Source organism: Anas platyrhynchos, chromosome 3 (genome assembly GCF_047663525.1).
Source record: "Anas platyrhynchos isolate ZD024472 breed Pekin duck chromosome 3, IASCAAS_PekinDuck_T2T, whole genome shotgun sequence".
NCBI classification, from domain to species: Eukaryota; Metazoa; Chordata; class Aves; order Anseriformes; family Anatidae; genus Anas; species Anas platyrhynchos.
This window is the reverse complement of record NC_092589.1, coordinates 88,741,766-88,759,177: the sequence shown is the minus strand read 5'-3', so window position 1 is coordinate 88,759,177 and position 17,412 is coordinate 88,741,766. Positions and strand designations below refer to the sequence as shown.

General features: G+C 45.5%; 1 protein-coding gene across 1 annotated transcript; it reads right to left on the bottom strand.

Annotated features, from left to right (window-relative positions):
• Nucleotides 1–9,839: 9,839 nt before the first annotated feature.
• Nucleotides 9,840–14,419, bottom strand: EEF1A1 (eukaryotic translation elongation factor 1 alpha 1). Its single transcript, XM_038176157.2, has 8 exons — nt 14,265–14,419; nt 13,315–13,506; nt 12,304–12,483; nt 11,874–12,170; nt 11,475–11,625; nt 11,053–11,309; nt 10,565–10,799; nt 9,840–10,243 (listed from the first exon to the last, which is right to left on the bottom strand). The coding sequence occupies exons 2-8, from the start codon at nt 13,456–13,458 to the stop codon at nt 10,119–10,121; spliced, it is 1,389 nt and encodes a 462-aa protein (XP_038032085.1). The 5' UTR covers nt 13,459–13,506; nt 14,265–14,419; the 3' UTR covers nt 9,840–10,118.
• Between the last annotated feature and the right edge of the window lie 2,993 nt (nt 14,420–17,412).

Genomic DNA, 17,412 nt, shown 5'->3' with positions numbered 1-17,412 from the left:
GAATTTGCATCTGAACAAGATCAGTGGGTTTGTCACGTGCCATCAGGAAACACTGAGTTCAGGCTGTTGCTCTGCACCTACTGAATCCTCGCCTGATTTAGCAGCGGGCTCTCTGATGCTGGTAGTCATTTTTGCTTAAAATAAACTTAACACTCTACTTCTATTCAAACACACCTTGTTTCTTTTTAAATCCTCAGCGTTCTCTGAATTGAATGGGCAAGCAGGCTTGGGAGCAAGTTCTGTGGGAGTTAAATATAGCTGTCATTTTGAAATTACGTTCTGGACTGTTCTCTATTTGCTCTGCATGAGTGGTTCCTTTTCTGTCCTTTTTGTTGACAGAAATCCTGTCATGCAGCAGGAGGATGGGCAGAGCACACAGAGTGGTTTGGGGAATCGTCTGCCCTCCTAAATGTGTTGCTCTGTCACCAGCTCTTGGCTTGTGCAGAACAGCTTTAGGCAAACGATCTGTACGTTGGTCTTCCTGTCAGAATGGTCCAGAAAAGCAGTGTAACTGCTCCTTTTTGGACCACTTTCAGCTTTATTGGCTCAATTACTTCAACCCTTTAAGCCTCAGGTTTAGTGTAAGGAAGGCAGTTACACTTTCTGTGGTGTAACTCAGGCTCCAGGTTGGGTGTTCTCAAAATTCTGCCTACGGGAATCCAAAGGAGCCCCGATTCCCTTCCTACTCTGCTTGTCCAAACCAGCTGAAGTGCTGACTGACAAAGTCTCATGCTTTGCTCAATACATTGTCTTTGTATTTTGTCCATTTTTGACATAGCTATGTCTGTAAAAACTTCAGTGTGTTTTTTACAGATGAAGAAGGAAGCCCTATTGACACTTTCTTCCTCTCACTTTTAAAAAGATTGTGCAGTCTCAAAACTGCATTTCCTAGCTCTTGTCAGCAGCTGCCTGACAGGAAAACCTTGCATCCACTCATGTCTGTTTTTAAAGGCAAGCCCCTCATACCCAGCTACAAAGGCAAATGATTTTACCTAGTGCCAAACTTACTTTATTTCTGTGTTATAAAGGCCTTGGTTCTGCTCTTGCACTCACCAGTGTCAATCAAAGGGTGATTGCACTAAGCTAAGAGGAACAAGCAGAAGGAGTGAGGTTTCGATTTTCTTTCTTTTAGCTATTTAATAATGCACGGCTGTGGTCTAAGAGTTGGAAAGGGGGAGAGAATTGACTCTGTGGTAAAAAATAAAAATAAAAAAAAAAATGAAGTTAGTAGTCCATTGCTTTCCAGATCCTTTGTAACAACTGCTCTATTTCAGCATGATGTGGGTCCTTGGCCACTGGCAACCTGCCTTGCCAAGACACCTGTGGGCGAATGATGTCTGCACTTACTGCAATGTAAAGCCTTGCACGTGCACAACTTTGAGGACTGGCTCTTCCTCAGGTGTTGTTTCATTTATGTAGGGCTTGCTGTATGTAACATGCTTGTAGAACAGCTCTTGTCTGAGATTTTTGACGTTAACTCAAGTCCTAGCTGTAGGTAAGCAGTTCTGTTTGTTTTCTAAAGAAATCCAGGCGCAGAAAGGCTAAATAATCTGCTGCAAATAGCACGGGCAGATAAACTGCAGACATTGTGCCGTCTGCTTTCTAACTCACTGCTGAAGATTTGTTACCAGGCACAAGGCTTGGTTTTTAAGTGAAGACAAAGTGAGCTTAGAACCTCGCAGTTCCTGTGGTCTTGCTGAGCTTGGCAGGGTGGGAAGGGCAGGCCCAGCTTGTCCTTAACATTGACATCTGTTTGTTTTTCCTGGGTTGTGCTGTAATGAACGGCACTTCGTGCTCCTGTAAACCATGCTGTGACCAGAAAAGCAGGGAGGGTAGGATGCATGAGGCTGGCCTAACTCATTTGCACATACCAAGGGCCTCTTTGTTCCCTGTTTCAATGTGATTCTCTTCTTTTCCTTCCTGCAGAACACAGGCCAGTTTTTGCTGAGCAAAGTTTCCTCAGATCTCTACCACTCCACCTTGTACCATATTTTCAAGACAACTGTTGGTCTCCTTTCCTGTTCTAGCATTCATTTTATACAGTACTTTAGTGTCACCTGCCCAGTTTCTTTATATTTTATTTTTGCCTGGAAGATGGCAAAAATAGAGAAAAATAGGAAGCTGTATTATGCCAGGGGACACTAAAAGCTGTTGTCACCCAGTCTTTGATGGTCACCCAGCTGATGTAACAGTTGCAGCGGTGGTTGTGCTAAGTGGCTCTCCTTAGCACTCCATTTTGCAGGCCCTTGCAAGTAACTTGCACTTGGGTAAGCAATGATCTTCACTTTCAGTCATTGTAGATGCTCAGGAGTTTATCTTGGTTACCTCTGTCTCCTGATTGTGCATCTCCATTCAGTGATGGGCATCCCAAGATCACAGCTGTTACTTGTTGAAGAAGGAATCTGCTGTTCCACTGGGGAGGTGCTGTCTGGGCTTCCTCCTGTGTCATGGCCTGTGTCGTGCTCGTTTGCTGGTCTTTCTGTGGCTCTGCAGGGCTAGTGAGAAACAAAACATGGCCTTTCCCTCTTGTGCTGGAGGTTAGTGGTGACCATTCTTCAGGAAGGTGGGGAGCTGCAGCTGCTATTACAAAATGAGCGGGAAAAAAAAAAAAAAAAAAGGATTGATTCTTCATCTTCTATAGATTTTACCACAGGGGTGCTTGGGAGGAGAGATGTTTTTCTTTCTGTTACCTTCTCCATAAACTTTTTCGGAGACTTAACTTTGGAGACATAACATTCTTATGGAGAAGTTTTAACTTCTCCATAAACTTCTCCACAGGCTTAACCCTGCATGTGTAAGTCTGAGGGAGGAGACAGATGTGGCTTCCCATCAGCTTTCTGACTCCGTAGTCACCATCATCTAGTGACCAAACGTGGAACCTTGTCCTCTGTGCTGGGGAGTCCAGCGGTGGCAAATATTCCAGCCTAGAAGCTGTAGGCTGCAACTTCATCACCTCTTGGCATGCTTAAGCCTAGATATGTTGACAGGCTGTGGTGTCTCCCTGGGGTTGTGAACCACAGACTCAGACATGGCCTTGCGGGCAGCTTCCCCAGCGGGGCCCCTGTAGCAGCAGCTCCCCGCTGTGTGGCAGCAGGTCCGCAGAGCCTCCCCGAGTGGGCAGCACGGTTTGGGGAAGGCTGATGCTGTGGTGGAGGTGGGAGGTGGATGAAGCGAAGGGTGAAGGCTTTCATTTCTAGCATCTTTGCACCTCCCAGCGCAAGCCCCAGGAGGCATGTTTTCAGGCACCGCTGGGGACTGATAAGCACACGCTGTTCTTGTTCCACGTGAATCAAAGCTTGATGTGGTTGACTGGCGAGCAGGCATGGAGCCAGATGGGAAATGAGCTCTCCCTGTGACTTACAGAGCGGCAGGCAGCGAGGGGAGCTGACGGCAGGCTCGTGACGAGCCGCCTCAGTTGCAAATTTTAGGTGGCTTAACTTGAAAAGTGCCATGTGTGGCCAGTGTCACAAGCGTATGGGATTTTGGGAGTCACGAGTAGAAAGGCTGCCGGGGCCAACAGTGCTGAGCCAGCTGCTTCAGCAAGGGTTTGTCCTTGTCCCACAGCACCTGGCAGGACTTTGGCCAGGCCGCCGGCAGCCGGCTTGGTGACACTGCCCGGAGCTGGCGGGTGTCGGGTATGGACCAGCTCTGTGGTCTCAGTCCTCCTCAGCTGTGCTGTTAACGTGGAAATTCCTGGGATTCCTGCCCAGAAGTGAGTTGTGGGCACTATCCTAACAGAGAAGAGGCTGTGGCAGGGCAGAGAAGATCTCCTCTTGTTCAGGTTTGCTGTTTCCTTTCCCCTGGTCCCCACAAAACAAACATACACACATCCCCCTTCCTTCTCTGAGGAGCACTGTTCAGAAATGCATCATCAGACTGACAAAACTCCACAGTTCACAACTCTATCAGCAGACTGCATAATGTTCGTTATTATTACTAGAAATAAAAGTCAGGTAGCAGCAAACGTATCATTACACTTGAATTCATCTACTCTTTTTCCTCGGGAAAAGGCTATTTAAGGGCTTGTTTGCATTGCTCAGACACAACTTTAACACCAAAGGAGCCTATGTTTCTGTCTCCAAAATACCCATGTCCTGTTAGCAAAGCCACAGTCCAGCGTATAAAACTAAATATTTACTTAAGCCATTTGTTATTCTCCCCCCTATTTACTGAGGAACTAGTTCAGAATCCAGCTTCAAAAGAATAACTGCAGCTTTGAAAGAAGTCCAAAGTGACCCTTTAAATAGCTAACGATTAAAAGAAAAAATTGGCACATAACCAATTTATATATATGTGTATATATATAAAAATTATATATAATATGTATGTATATAACATATATATATCAAAGAAAAAAATGGGGGTGGTTACTTAAGATGGGCCTATGTGGCTGTAGATAAGCAGAACCTGAACATTTCTTTTATATGTGAATTACTGTGGTCAGCTCTGGTGCCCCCAGCATAAGAAGGACAAGGACCTGTTGGAGTGGGGCCAGAGGAGGGCCACGAGGATGCTCAGAGGGCTGGAGCACCTCTCCTGTGAAGAAAGTCTGAGGGAGCTGGGGTTGTTCAGCCTGGGGAAGAGAAGGCCCTGAGGAGACCTTACAGCAACCTGCCAGTGCCTAAAAGGATCCTAAAGGAAAACTGGGGAGGGACTCTTTGTCAGGAGGTGTAGGGGTAGGACAAGGGGGTAATGATGTTAAACTGAAACAGGGTAGGCATAGATTAGGTATGAGGAAGAAATTCTTCTCAGAGGGCAGTGAGGCACTGGCACAGGCTGCCCAGAGAAGCTGTGGCTACCCCATCCCTGGAGGTGCTCAAGGCCAGGCTGGATGGGGCTTTGGGCAGCCTGGTCTGGTGGGAGGTGTCCCTGCCCATGGCACTGGGGTGGAATCGGATGGTCTTTAAGGGCCCTTCTAACCCAAACCATTCTGTGATTCTATGAAATTTCAGTCAGGACAGCAATAAAAGCCCTCATGGAGGGGAAGGTCGCCTTGCCTTGCCTTTTCTTCACGGTGCAGCCTGGTGGTGGTTATCTCACCAGCTGGCCGACTGCTCCAGTGGGCTCCCTGGTGGCTCCTTCACTTTGTGTTGTATCACTTTGAGTCATATCACTTTAATTTCAGTGGGCTAAAAAGGAAAAGGTGACTGTGACTGCTGCTGGCAGGGCAGACGGGACCCTGACTTAGGGGCGAGCTGGCTCCAATTATCTACAGTGCCAGTATTTCACCCACCAGCTTTTGAGGAAAACGTGTGCTAAACTGTTGTCAGTACAGAGAAGCTGGCAGACTTGAATTATGTTGTGTGAATACCTGAAGCGTAAAGGATTAAAGAATTATCAGTAGGCAGCCAAGGAAAGTAAACTCATTTAAAAATAAAAAGGAGGGCGGGAAGGAGGAGACTGTTGTAATTGATTTATGATACAGGAATAACCTGAGGGCACTAAACAGGATTCAGGAAAAACTAAAAAAAAAAAAAAAAAAAAAAAAAAGAAAAAAATCATATCCACTGTCTTTTGGAAACTGATGTTTTTTTGTTTTTTTTTTTCACCTACTGGGTTTTCCTTTGGCTCTTTTGCACACTGGATGCTCTCTTCTTCTTCCTGAAGCAAAGCACATTCAGCCTTCTCCTTGGTAGGAGCCTTACAGGAGAAATGAATTTTGGTCCAATGCTATTTTCCATGGTCACCATTAAATTCTGTTTGTTCTTCCGTTCAGTTTATGATTTGGCTATTGTCTAAGGTTTGCAATTTCAGAAGGCCAAATTCCTAAACAGAACAAATTATTTGGTGCAGTAAACGACATGAAAGATTTGAGGACTTGTAAATAAAGAAGGTCTGAAACCTTGTAAACTCAGAGTTGTTAATACTGATAGGAGTTTGCGCCAAAAAGAGAGAGAGGGAGAAGGAAAAAAATCTGGTAGAAAGGAGCTTTGGAGGTAGCAGCCGTATTTTAGATCCAGAAGCAAAAGACAAACAGACCTATGAGAAGTCAGGCTGAGACAGACCTTACAAAGGGTGACAAACAACCAGCAACAAGAAGTTCTGCAGCCACCCTCATCAAGGTAGGTGAGGGAAAGGAACGGTGTTGTTTCGGAGGAATCTCAGCAAAACAAATTCCTGGTTGCCCAACACCTTTTGTCCTTAATCTTCACCCTCCAGCATTCCCAGTGCCTTCCCTCTCACACCCATCCAAGAACAGCAGCAGGGCAAGGGTGGGAAAAATGACCTTGGCCTGCACTATTGCACAGAGGGTTTAAAATAAAATTAAATTAAATTAAATGGCAAGAGAGGCTCAGCCTCCATCCTCCACAGCAAGTAAAGGCTCCTAAGCTCAGCCACTTTGGGCACCAGCAAAAATGAGCATCGAGTGTTTGGAGTTGTGCTTTGCAGAGCAAAAACCACAGCAGCAAGGCACGGCAGGGGGGGCAGGGGCTGGCCAGCCCCACAAAGAGCCTCCTCCCACCCCTCCTGAGCCCTCTCCAGATTTTTTTTAGGTTTAAAAACCCTAAAAATCCTATATGTTTAAAAAACATACACAAAAAGCAGATTATTTTTGTCATCCAGACCAAGGTAATGCTGTTCTCGGATGGGCCCTGAACCACACAGCACTAATGAGGAAAAGGATATTGCGCTACACTATGTTTTATTGTTTCCTGATTTTTTTCTTGACCAAATAATGAAGAAAAAAAACTAGAAAATTAATCGGTAATTTGACCCAAACAAAGCTTGCCACTGCCTTCCAACATACATTAAGCCACCTACAATCAGAATGTGAATTAGTCTTTCATCTCTAATTTCAGTAAAATTAACTGCTCCAGTAGTAGCATGTGCTGCTTTGAGATATAATTAAATTACCTTGGGGGCAGCAGTCTGAGCACAGCCCATTTTATTCCAGTCTGAAATATTTACCCAGGGAAACAACCCTGAGTGAGAAGTTACTTGGCTACAGCTGTAATGACTGTGCTGCTCCATTTCTGCTCCGTGCAGAGAAGGCTTTGTTGTATCCAAGTCCCTCAATACCTAGCCACACACATTTTTGGAATATTTCTGTGTACCAAAAGCCCTCCAGGATCCTAAAGCAGGCACCATCAACTAGAAAGAAAACTAGTTTCAATCTTCCAGCTCCCCTCGGCCCCCATCAGCAATAAAACTCCAAATAAAGTTAATATTCTAGCCAGTTTTCTACATTCCACTACCCCACCCTTTATTTCAAGGCTTTCACACTTCTGTATCGACAGCCCTGGCGTTACAGGACAGCATGAAAAGAGGTAAGGACAGCTGTGGAAGTTGCTTAAAGAAATAAGCAGTCAGAAGACAGAGTTCTCAGCCATTAACATTTATTAAAAGTTTGACCAAAGTAGCTTTATTCCCAAATATTGTTTACAAAAGTCTAACAATTCCCCCATATAGTCAAAGATTAATAAAAGAACTGAGATGGCATCGCATTAGTGCATAGAAAGCAAAACTTGTCCACAATAATCAAAAAAAAAAAAATCAGAACTGGTGTAAAACTGAGGTTTAATACTTGAAAGCAGTTGATAACATCACAGGCAGAGCATTCGCAAGCATGTATTTAGCTGTGCACGATGTTAAGTTGTTGCCTGCAGTTCTGCCTGTTCCTCTAGGCTGAAAATTTTCCTTTCTCCTACAAAGCAGCTTTTTTCCAAAGCAACTGGCTGACTTCTGTGCCTGCCCAGCTGGGCAATTCTAACACGAAACAGCTTCCCAGCAGCTCTGCAGTTGCCACGTTTCGCAGTTTTCCTCATGGGCAGGCCAGCTCAGAGCTGCCATTAGCTCCACGGCCTGTCTGTATTTGCTGCCCTCCCTTTCAGCTTCGGCTGCTTAGGATCACGGACACTCCAAACGCCCGATGCTCCTTCCAAACCTCATTTCACCTGAAGGTTTCAGTTTGAAGCGGTTGCCTATTGCAAGCCGATTCCCAAACTGTAACCGAGCGAGTACATCCAGCTTAGGACAACGCTGGTCCAAAGAACACAGAGGAACTGCGAGCAGCAGGGCTGGATATCGCGTACCCAGCCCATGCTGGCCAAACCAAACATCCTGCTATCCTTCACAGGCCTGTTAGGCTCGGAACAGGAATGCGTAAGAAATCTAATACAAAGCCGCACTGTAGATAAAACCGTGCCAAAGCTGCTTTCCCTTTCAGCCCAATTAGAGCTTTTTGCTTTGCTCAACCAGTTTGACCAAGTTCTCTTGGAAGCATCTTGAACTGCTAAGAACCATGTGAAGAGCTGGAAGGATACTCGAGCTTTATTACGGCAACGGTACAACTGCCCCGGTTTTGTTATATACTTGAGGACACCAAAGAGCCTTCAGAAGCAGAATTTCAGTATTGCAAAGAGAATCCTTTCCTACATTCCAGCATCTTCCACAGAGACTTCAGTGCTCCAGCCCTTGCTTCCAGCTGTACTTAGCACACCTATCCTTTTGGAAAATGGAGTACAATGCTCCCAGATTTTACCGTTGTAAGAAAGAGAAAGCGAGCCAAAACAAGGTGCAGAGATCCAACCAAAGCAAACAGAGCACAGAGAAGTAATAGCAGTTTAGGATTATTCAAGCAGTACAGACACATTCCTATAGAGCAGGCACACAGCTGAAGAAGGGAAGGAAAACAAACATCAGAACAGCACAGCAGTAACTCAAACAGATCTGCTTTTTTGGAGGAGGTGTTACAGACAACATGACAAACGTACTGGTGCCATGGAACAGTAATCCCTCAAAGCTACTCAATTCTCTTCAGACTTATGTGGGGAAACCAAGTTAAAGGTTAGTAAAACAACTCTATCGTTATGCAAGTCAGATCTGATTATCCATTAACTGCTCATCTGCATTTAGTGATTCAAAGCAATTCTCCAATCTTATTTTGGAACCATCATCTAATATAGCTGGCATTTCTTATATCCCAAAATGTTTAACTCAATATTTACCTATTAACTAATAGCGACCTGTTGACTCGTTACCCAATTCCACTTCAACCGAGTGATCCCAAGCTCTGGATCCGTATTGTCGAGGCACCAAGTACAAACCTCACCACACCATTTGGGGCTGACCTAACCAGTGTGCATTTATCACATCACTCTGGGAAATGTTCCAGTACATTTTCTAGCAGACACCCCATAAACATCTTTTACTCCAAATTTGAATTCAAAGCCATCAAACACAACAGGTAAACACCATGCTGCTTGCAGACAGTCAAGTACCTGCCAGTTTCTCTCAGCTTTGAAATAAAAACTGAGCAAGATGCCATCATGGGGGGTCCTTCAGGGATTGCCTCAAAGCATCCTCAAACTTGGTTTTGGAAACGTGACTATCAAACGTTCTGCAATGTACTGAAAGCCATTTAAATTTAACTGTTTAACCATTAAAGGTCTCTACATGACAGTTAACCAGTCCCCCAAGGGAAGCATTTTCATGTTACCATCAGAAAAACATGTACAAAACTGGGAACCCAATGTGATTCTGTTGCTCATGCAAGGTTTTTTTTTCCTGTTCACACTATTTCCTCTCATCAGCAAGGTTTTTGGTTTACTCAGTGCACTACAGAATGCACCATACCGCCGATGTTACCTGGCAGTTGTGCTATCTTATCTAGAAACCATCTTTAAAGAAAAAAGCACCGCAGAAATGAGATTTTAAGGCTTAGATACAGCTAAAAGTAAATCCTCAGCTGAAATTCATCACTCTACTCCAAAACAAAAAACATGAGTATTTGCTTCACAACTTCTGAGCACTCTAAGTATTCATCCTTTTCTTTTCCCACAAGGCCCGTATGTAGGTTTTTCTATAAAGTTAACGTTAACCCAAAGAACACAGAGACATAGCATTGAACTTTGTTTTAATGGTCTCAAATTCTGTGACAGATTTTTGGTCAAGTTTCCATTTTTAAAAAATTTATCGAATTTTAAAGACTAATAACTTAAACTGCCACGAAACAAATGGTCCACAAACATTCCTTTCCTTCTGAAGCTTTTACGATGCATTGTAATCATTAACCAGTCTTTTACTATTAAACTTAAATGGCCAATTGAGACAAACAGTTCTGAGACCGTTCTTCCACCACTGATTACGACTGAGGTGGCAGCTGATGTACAGAATTTTCATTTAGCCTTCTGGGCCTTCTGGGCAGACTTTGTGACCTTGCCAGCGCCACCAGCCTTCTTGTCAACTGCCTTGATGACACCAACAGCAACCGTCTGTCTCATGTCACGCACGGCAAAACGACCTGCAAACAGAAACGTGGTTTTTTATGACTTTTATCTCATGCTACACATCCCACAGCATTATCTACATGGCACCAAAACACAGCACTGGCTGAGGAAGCAGCTGCTGCTCTAGGACAGTAGCTGCATGTGACTGCAGCATTAACATCCAGCTATGTCTAGAGAATACCCCCCAAGTCCCACCAAAGTTCCGGTTCCATTTTTAAGTTTCAATTGAATTCAGAACTTTTAGTGTTGTATTACAGGAAAAACTACATCCCGTTACTAGAAATCAAGCATCTGCTCCAGAGATCAGCATTAAGCACATTTTAAAGACACCTTACCCAGAGGAGGATAATCGGAGAAGCTCTCAACACACATAGGCTTGCCAGGAATCATGTCAACAATGGCAGCATCTCCGGATTTCAGGAATTTGGGGCCATCCTCCAGCTTCTTGCCAGAACGACGATCGATCTTCTCTTTGAGCTCAGCAAATTTGCAAGCAATGTGAGCAGTATGGCAATCCAGCACAGGGGCATAACCAGCGCTAATTTGGCCAGGGTGGTTCAGGATAATAACCTAGAAAAAAAAAAAAAAAGCAAAGTATGAAGTTAGCACTGGGATAAGTTTGAAAAGCTTCCTACAACAGACTGGTGTCTTATAAAGCCTCGACTTTCACTGATTTGCTTAAAGCAAATCTTATCTCAGAACATAAGTCTGTGTTACTTTACAGGTTATCCTACTGCTTTAAAAAATTTTTAAAAAAGCAGAATTCTAGTATTTCACAACCCCGATCTAGATTTTAACATTTTCCAAGGGCTTCAAAAGTCACCTGTGCAGTGAAGCCAGCAGCTTCCATTGGAGGATCATTCTTGCTGTCACCAGCAACGTTACCACGGCGAACGTCTTTCACAGACACGTTCTTCACGTTGAAGCCGACGTTGTCACCAGGCAGAGCTTCGCTCAGGGCCTCGTGGTGCATCTCAACAGATTTTACTTCAGTTGTTACATTGACAGGGGCAAATGTAACCACCATGCCTGGCTTCAGGACACCTGTTTCCACACGGCCAACTGGTACAGTACCAATGCCTGCAGAAGAGAAATGATCTCAGTAATCCAGTGATTATATGCCCTTATGGGCAGAGAGAGAACACTTCCAGGAAGTATTTTACACTTTCTACTTAGTTTTCAGGCAGAAAACTGCATTTGTGCCATGCCTTAGCTGTTAAAAGTGAGTAACTTGGGAACACGTACCGCCAATTTTGTAGACATCTTGAAGAGGCAGACGCAGAGGTTTGTCAGTTGGACGAGTTGGTGGCAGGATGCAGTCCAGAGCCTCGAGGAGGGTGGTTCCACTGGCATTGCCATCTTTCCGGGTAACCTTCCATCCCTTGAACCAGGGCATCTGTAATAAAGACAACCCAAACATCACTGCCTGTCCACTTTAACAGCATAAAGCTAGAAAGAAGCAATTTATCTCCACAGCACTCGTCATATTATTTCAGAATAAGAACTCATCAAGTGCTGGGACTTGATTCTGACCTCCGCACTTCAGATCATTACATTTAAGAGAACATGCATTATCCATTGCACAATTGATCTCTATAATCCTGCAAAGTTTAATTTCTTTATATTAAGAAATGCAAAACGTACGTTAGAGCTTGGCTCCAGCATGTTGTCTCCATTCCAACCAGAGATTGGCACAAAAGCTACAGTGTCTGGGTTGTAGCCAATTTTCTTGATGTAAGTGCTGACTTCCTTGACAATTTCTTCGTATCTCTTCTGGCTGTAAGGTGGCTCGGTGGAATCCATCTTGTTAACACCAACAATCAGCTGTTTCACACCCAGGGTGTAGGCCAGAAGAGCATGCTCACGGGTCTGCCCGTTCTTGGAAATACCGGCCTCGAACTCACCAACACCAGCAGCAACAATCAGGACAGCACAATCAGCCTTTGAAAAGGAAGAAAAAGGCCTTCATTATACTGCCTACACGTATGCCAAGATGTTAGGGGAACTCCCTCACAGTAAAGCAACTAAGGAAGAGCCTGCCCCAACTCTCAAATCCTTAGCTCTATTTCTCTACCTGAGAAGTTCCAGTGATCATGTTCTTAATGAAGTCTCTGTGTCCAGGGGCATCAATGATGGTGACGTAGTACTTGCTTGTTTCGAATTTCCACAGGGAAATATCAATGGTGATACCACGCTCACGCTCAGCTTTCAGCTTGTCCAAGACCCAGGCATATTTGAAGGAACCTTTGCCCATCTAAAGATTTAAAAAAAAAGAATTACTGTGTGTTTTTTTCAATACGTGTCTTCATTTATTTCAGAAAGACTGTGAACTAGACACAGGCTAAGAGGCAAAAGCTAAATATAGTAAGTGATCTGTACTGAAAAACGTTGCCATGGCTTATAAAACTCTGGCATTGATACACTTGGCACAGCCAGTGAGAGATGCCAACTGCTTTCTGTTATTTAACCTGTTGACAGTTTGGCCCTCTTGACAGCTTGTTAATTGCACTATCACCTCTTTAGGATAGATCTCTTAAGACCAAGTCCTACTATCAAGTGTCCACTATGGATTTCCATTCTCTTACTAACGTAATCCCTGTCAAAATCAGCCATCTGAACAGCCACACAAGCCTAGCATTCACTGCATTTCATTCTGCGATGTGCTTATTGAAAGCTATTTTGTTACTGTATGGAAACAATTAACATCTGCAGACTTCCTACAGGTTCAAGTATCGAAATCAGTAACTTGTTTTTAGAGATAAACACAGTTGTAATGATTAGGTTTATCTTCAGCTAAATGTAGGCCAAGACCGAAGCTGGCAACTCCAGCTGAGTTCTGATTCCAAGGTTCACTACATGGATGTAGCTCTGGAGAACCTTCCTTTGCCTTCCATTTTGCACTTCCCAACTTCAGCATAACCAACCACTGTGGTGGTTTCTATGCCTTAGGACTTTTTAATTAGGGGGAGGATTTCAATTTAACTGCCTGTAACCCCGATCCGTTTTGTGATTTTAGTAGTTTTGCAACTTAATCTTTTCATTCACCCATGCCCACAGCTCTCTTAGCCGTGGGCGCCCCACGCACCTCAGCGGCTTCCTTCTCGAACTTCTCGATGGTCCGCTTGTCGATGCCCCCGCATTTGTAGATGAGGTGGCCGGTAGTGGTGGACTTGCCGGAGTCGACGTGGCCGATGACGACGATGTTGATGTGGGTCTTCTCCTTTCCCATTTTCCACGCTGCTTACGCTCTCCCTTGCGGCAGAAAGACGCTCGACACCTGCCGAATCCCACAAGCAGCCCGGTTACCCCCTGATGGCCGATGGCTTCCCTCACCACCCCCCCCTCCTCCCTCCGCAGCGCCTCCCCGAGGGGGCCCTGGGCAGCCCGGGGAGGCCCGGCCGTGCCCTGAGGCCCGCGGCCCGGCCCCGCCCCGCCGAGGGGAGGAGCGGAGCGGCGCGGGGCGGGCGGCAGCGGCCCGGGCGCCCCCCTCCCCTTTGCCCAGCGCCCCCCGGCGTCGCCCCCTCCCTCTCCTCCTCCTCCTCGCGGCTCCTCGGGCTCGAGTTACCCCCGGCGGCGGCAGCGGAGGGGCCGTGAGGAGGGGAGGGGGGGTGCGGCGGGGAGGGCGGGGCCGCCCCGCTCCTTTGTGTGCGTGCCTCACCCCGCCCGGGCCCGCCGCGTCCTCCATTTTGTGGCAGGAAGCGCGGGGCGCCATTTTCCTACCCCCCACCCCCCAGCACCCCCCCACCTCCCTCCCTCCCTGAGCCGTCGCCCCCCCGGGACCCCCGCCCCCCATTCCCCCACCTCCCACCCTTCCCCCCTCTCCCCACCTCCCCCACCCCCCTTGCTTCTCCCCCGCTGCCCAGCGCCGCACCCCGCACCCATCCCACAGCGAAGCGGCGCTTCCCTCACCCCCCGCATCCCCTCACCCCCCTCGCCCACCCCGCACCCCCCCACATTCCCCTCACCCCCTCCCCCTCTTGCCCTCTCCCCCCTCCCAGGCCCGGCCCGGCCCGGCCCGCGGCGGCCGCGCCTCACCTGCACGACGCCGGCGAACCCGGAGCGAAAAAGACCGACGGCGTGAGCGCCGCCCCTTATATACCCTGCGCCGGGGGCAGGGCCTAACCCACACGTCACCGCTCCCGGCGGCCCCGAGGCCACGCCCCCCTCCGGGCCCGCCCCGCTGCGCGGGCACAGGGCGGCGGCCCCGGGCCTGGAGGGGAGGGGGCGGGGCCGGGCCTGAGGGGGCTGTGAGAGCCCCCGGGGGGGAGGAGGGGTACAGGGGGGCTTAGTGAGCCCTGGGAGGGGACGCTGGTGTGATTTTTTTTCTTTAAAACCATCTTTTTTGGTCTTTTTTGCAGCCCCAGATTGAAAAAGTTGTCTCCCAAGTCACACAAATGGAGGTAGATGCCTCAGGAGGGGCATCCCAAGTGTGCGTAGCCCAAGTGCTTCAGACGTGACCAAAGGCAGCACCGAGGCACCGAGGGTCTGGCTTCTGTGCCAGGATCCCAAAGCGCACGACGTGCCCCTCTTCTGTGCTTTCATGTGTGAAAGTTTCTGATGAGAGCCACTAAAATGTACCCTAACCCTTTATTTTTCAAACTCTAAGGGCAAGGAGTCACGAAACAACCCACACCATCAGAAATAAAAGGCCTCATGATTCCCACACATTGCCCCCATTCTTTACTCGCCTCTTATTGAAGTAAGAAAACCCACAGTTTATTCACCTCTAACTGAAGAAAATCCATTAGTTACTCAACCCCAAACACACCTTTTTAAGCGAAATTAAGCTGAGAAGATGAACAAGTATTTTTGTTGTCTCTTTTAAAATGATCTGCAAAGGAAACAAACTTACATGGTCTGTTTTCTTCCTTCATACATATATTCCTTTTCTTCTTTCTTGATACACCGGTGTTGTAAATTGTTACTTCACTATACACACCCAACTATAATCCCATTCATTTTTTTTGGCATGGTCTCTACCTGGCAGTTTTAAAACACAAAAACAGCTTGTTCAAAAAAAAAAAAAAGCCCCCAACCAACAAAAAACAAGTAAATAAATCAAAGCAAACCACACCAAAAAACCCACCTGATGAACCTACACTTTCACTTATCTCCAAGTGTCCCTTAGCTGAGATGCATCCAGCATCAAATTCAGCGCAGCAGAGAGAAGTTTAGTACTTCTAAGTACTAAAGCTTAGTACTGCATGGACTGTTTTAGAAGCACAAGGTTTCCATTTGGTGTTTTTCCATATGGAAGACTTAAAAAATAAAAGTGTACTTGGAAAGAACAAACAAACAAACATAATTTTGAGAAATGACACGTATTAGAGAAGATGTTGAATTTAGAATACGCCTCTTACACAAAAACTCAGTTTCACTGCGTAAAACCTGCAAATGTGTTCAGACATCATTAAATAAACTCAGTCATTTTTAGGAGAGGAACAAAGTCATCATGGTGTCATTCCCCCCCCCCCCCCTTTTTTTTTAAACACAGAAATTGATGGGAGGTGGGAAAGCTAGAGAGGGTTCAGCTTTTTTCAAAACTTACACTCAGGTGTAAAATTCATGAAGGTATTTTATATGAGGGAAAGGGAGAAGGGTCCCTTTTCTTTAAAATGGAAATGCATAATCATAAAGTGATTTCATGGCTCAGGAACAAGGGGTAAAATTGGTAAGAAAGTTAGCTTTTGGGGGCTCTTATAAAGCAAAGGCAGTTTGTAAACACAGCTAAAAAGCTTTACTTTACACAATTGTTTCGAGTTAGCTTCTGAAATATGTATGCCAGCAGGGGGTATTTTTAATGGACTGATCTGACAAAGTATCCATTCTACAAAAATGTAGTTTAAAATTTTCAGTGACTTCTGCCGCAATGGGGGAGGAGAAAGGAAATGTGTTATTGATTTCTGATGTGGCCCATAATAAACTGCACATTTCTTTTTAAGGGACATGTTTAAAAGACTATTTCATAAATACAGGCACATAGAACTAGGTATTTCTGAAGACAGCAAATCCTGTCCTACGTACATAGCTGAAAATCACTGAATGTGTTGGACAGCCTTTTAGCCATGTCCTAGTTAAAAGCCTTCAAGAAAAGCCTTTTCCCTCCATTTCTTTAATTGAATTTTCAGAAGAATTTTATTATTTCCTCTGTAATCAGTCCACTACATGCTTTTACTCTCTCAACAACTAGTCTATCTTTCGTTGTCCATTCTATTAGCGGAACATTCCCATTATCAATCTCCCAAATATTTATACAGCTGGGGAGCTTCAGATATAGGAGTAGCCTCACATAATTCTCTGGAAATGCGTTCTGCAGAACCCTCTCGACTAACACAGATAGGCACATACTGGACTAAATCCTGTGTGCATTTGCATTCATTTAGCCTGTTTAGCCTATTTAGCCTGTTACAAATTTTAGATTCTGCTCATTAGGCAAAACTAATCTCTTTGATAAGAAAAAAACTTGTGAAGAAACAGAGATAAGAGATTTCAAGAACTCAAGGTCTTTCAGGCTTTGGAGTCTTGCTTAGTAAATCCCGCCTGGCTTCAGAAATATGTGGGGAAAAAATCACTCATTCTCCCCTGACCATTAGTGAGCATAGTGAGCATGCTAAACTGAAATAACCTATGTCCAGACATGCCTGCAGTGTAAGAATACATACCCGTGTTCACTAGAGCATCTGTATTGTGGGAACCTATGGAATAACCACTTTTAAAAGGTTTTTGAATCTCAGATAAAGTGATATTAAAATGAAGTTATGCTGTCAGTATATCCGAGCCAAATAGTCTGACCTTTAAATATAAACGTTAACTGGATTTTGAGATCACACTAATTACAATAGCACTACTTTCATTTCAATGTGTGACTAAATAGCATGAGGAATGTGCTATAATCTTAGAACACAGTCATAGTCAGTGACATCACACCAGGAAATAAAAAATGTTCTCATCATGTACCTCGAAAGAGTACCTACATGTGGAAGTGGCATCTTTCTGATTAGACTCCAGTGCAAAGACGAAGGTAGCCAGCAGTTACATGACTGTTTCAACTGCTGTGAACAAGGTCATCCAGGAGTGTAAGCAAACAGACTTCAGAAGCACGAGACTTTAAACACAGACCTGATACATGTAGTTATCAAGCTCCCTGAACATGGAAGAGGCACTAAGATTTCTTGAGGGCACT

Bases quoted from the DNA above. Each gene is read 5' to 3' on its own strand.
- EEF1A1 (XM_038176157.2), bottom strand. From the start codon at position 13,458: ATGGGAAAGGAGAAGACCCACATCAACATCGTCGTCATCGGCCACGTC. The intron at 11,626-11,873 runs GTACGTTTTGCA...TCTTTATTACAG, and splicing joins TGCTGGAGCCAAGCTCTAAC to ATGCCCTGGTTCAAGGGATG. The intron at 10,244-10,564 runs GTAAGGTGTCTT...TTCTGTTTGCAG, and splicing joins CTCCGATTATCCTCCTCTGG to GTCGTTTTGCCGTGCGTGAC.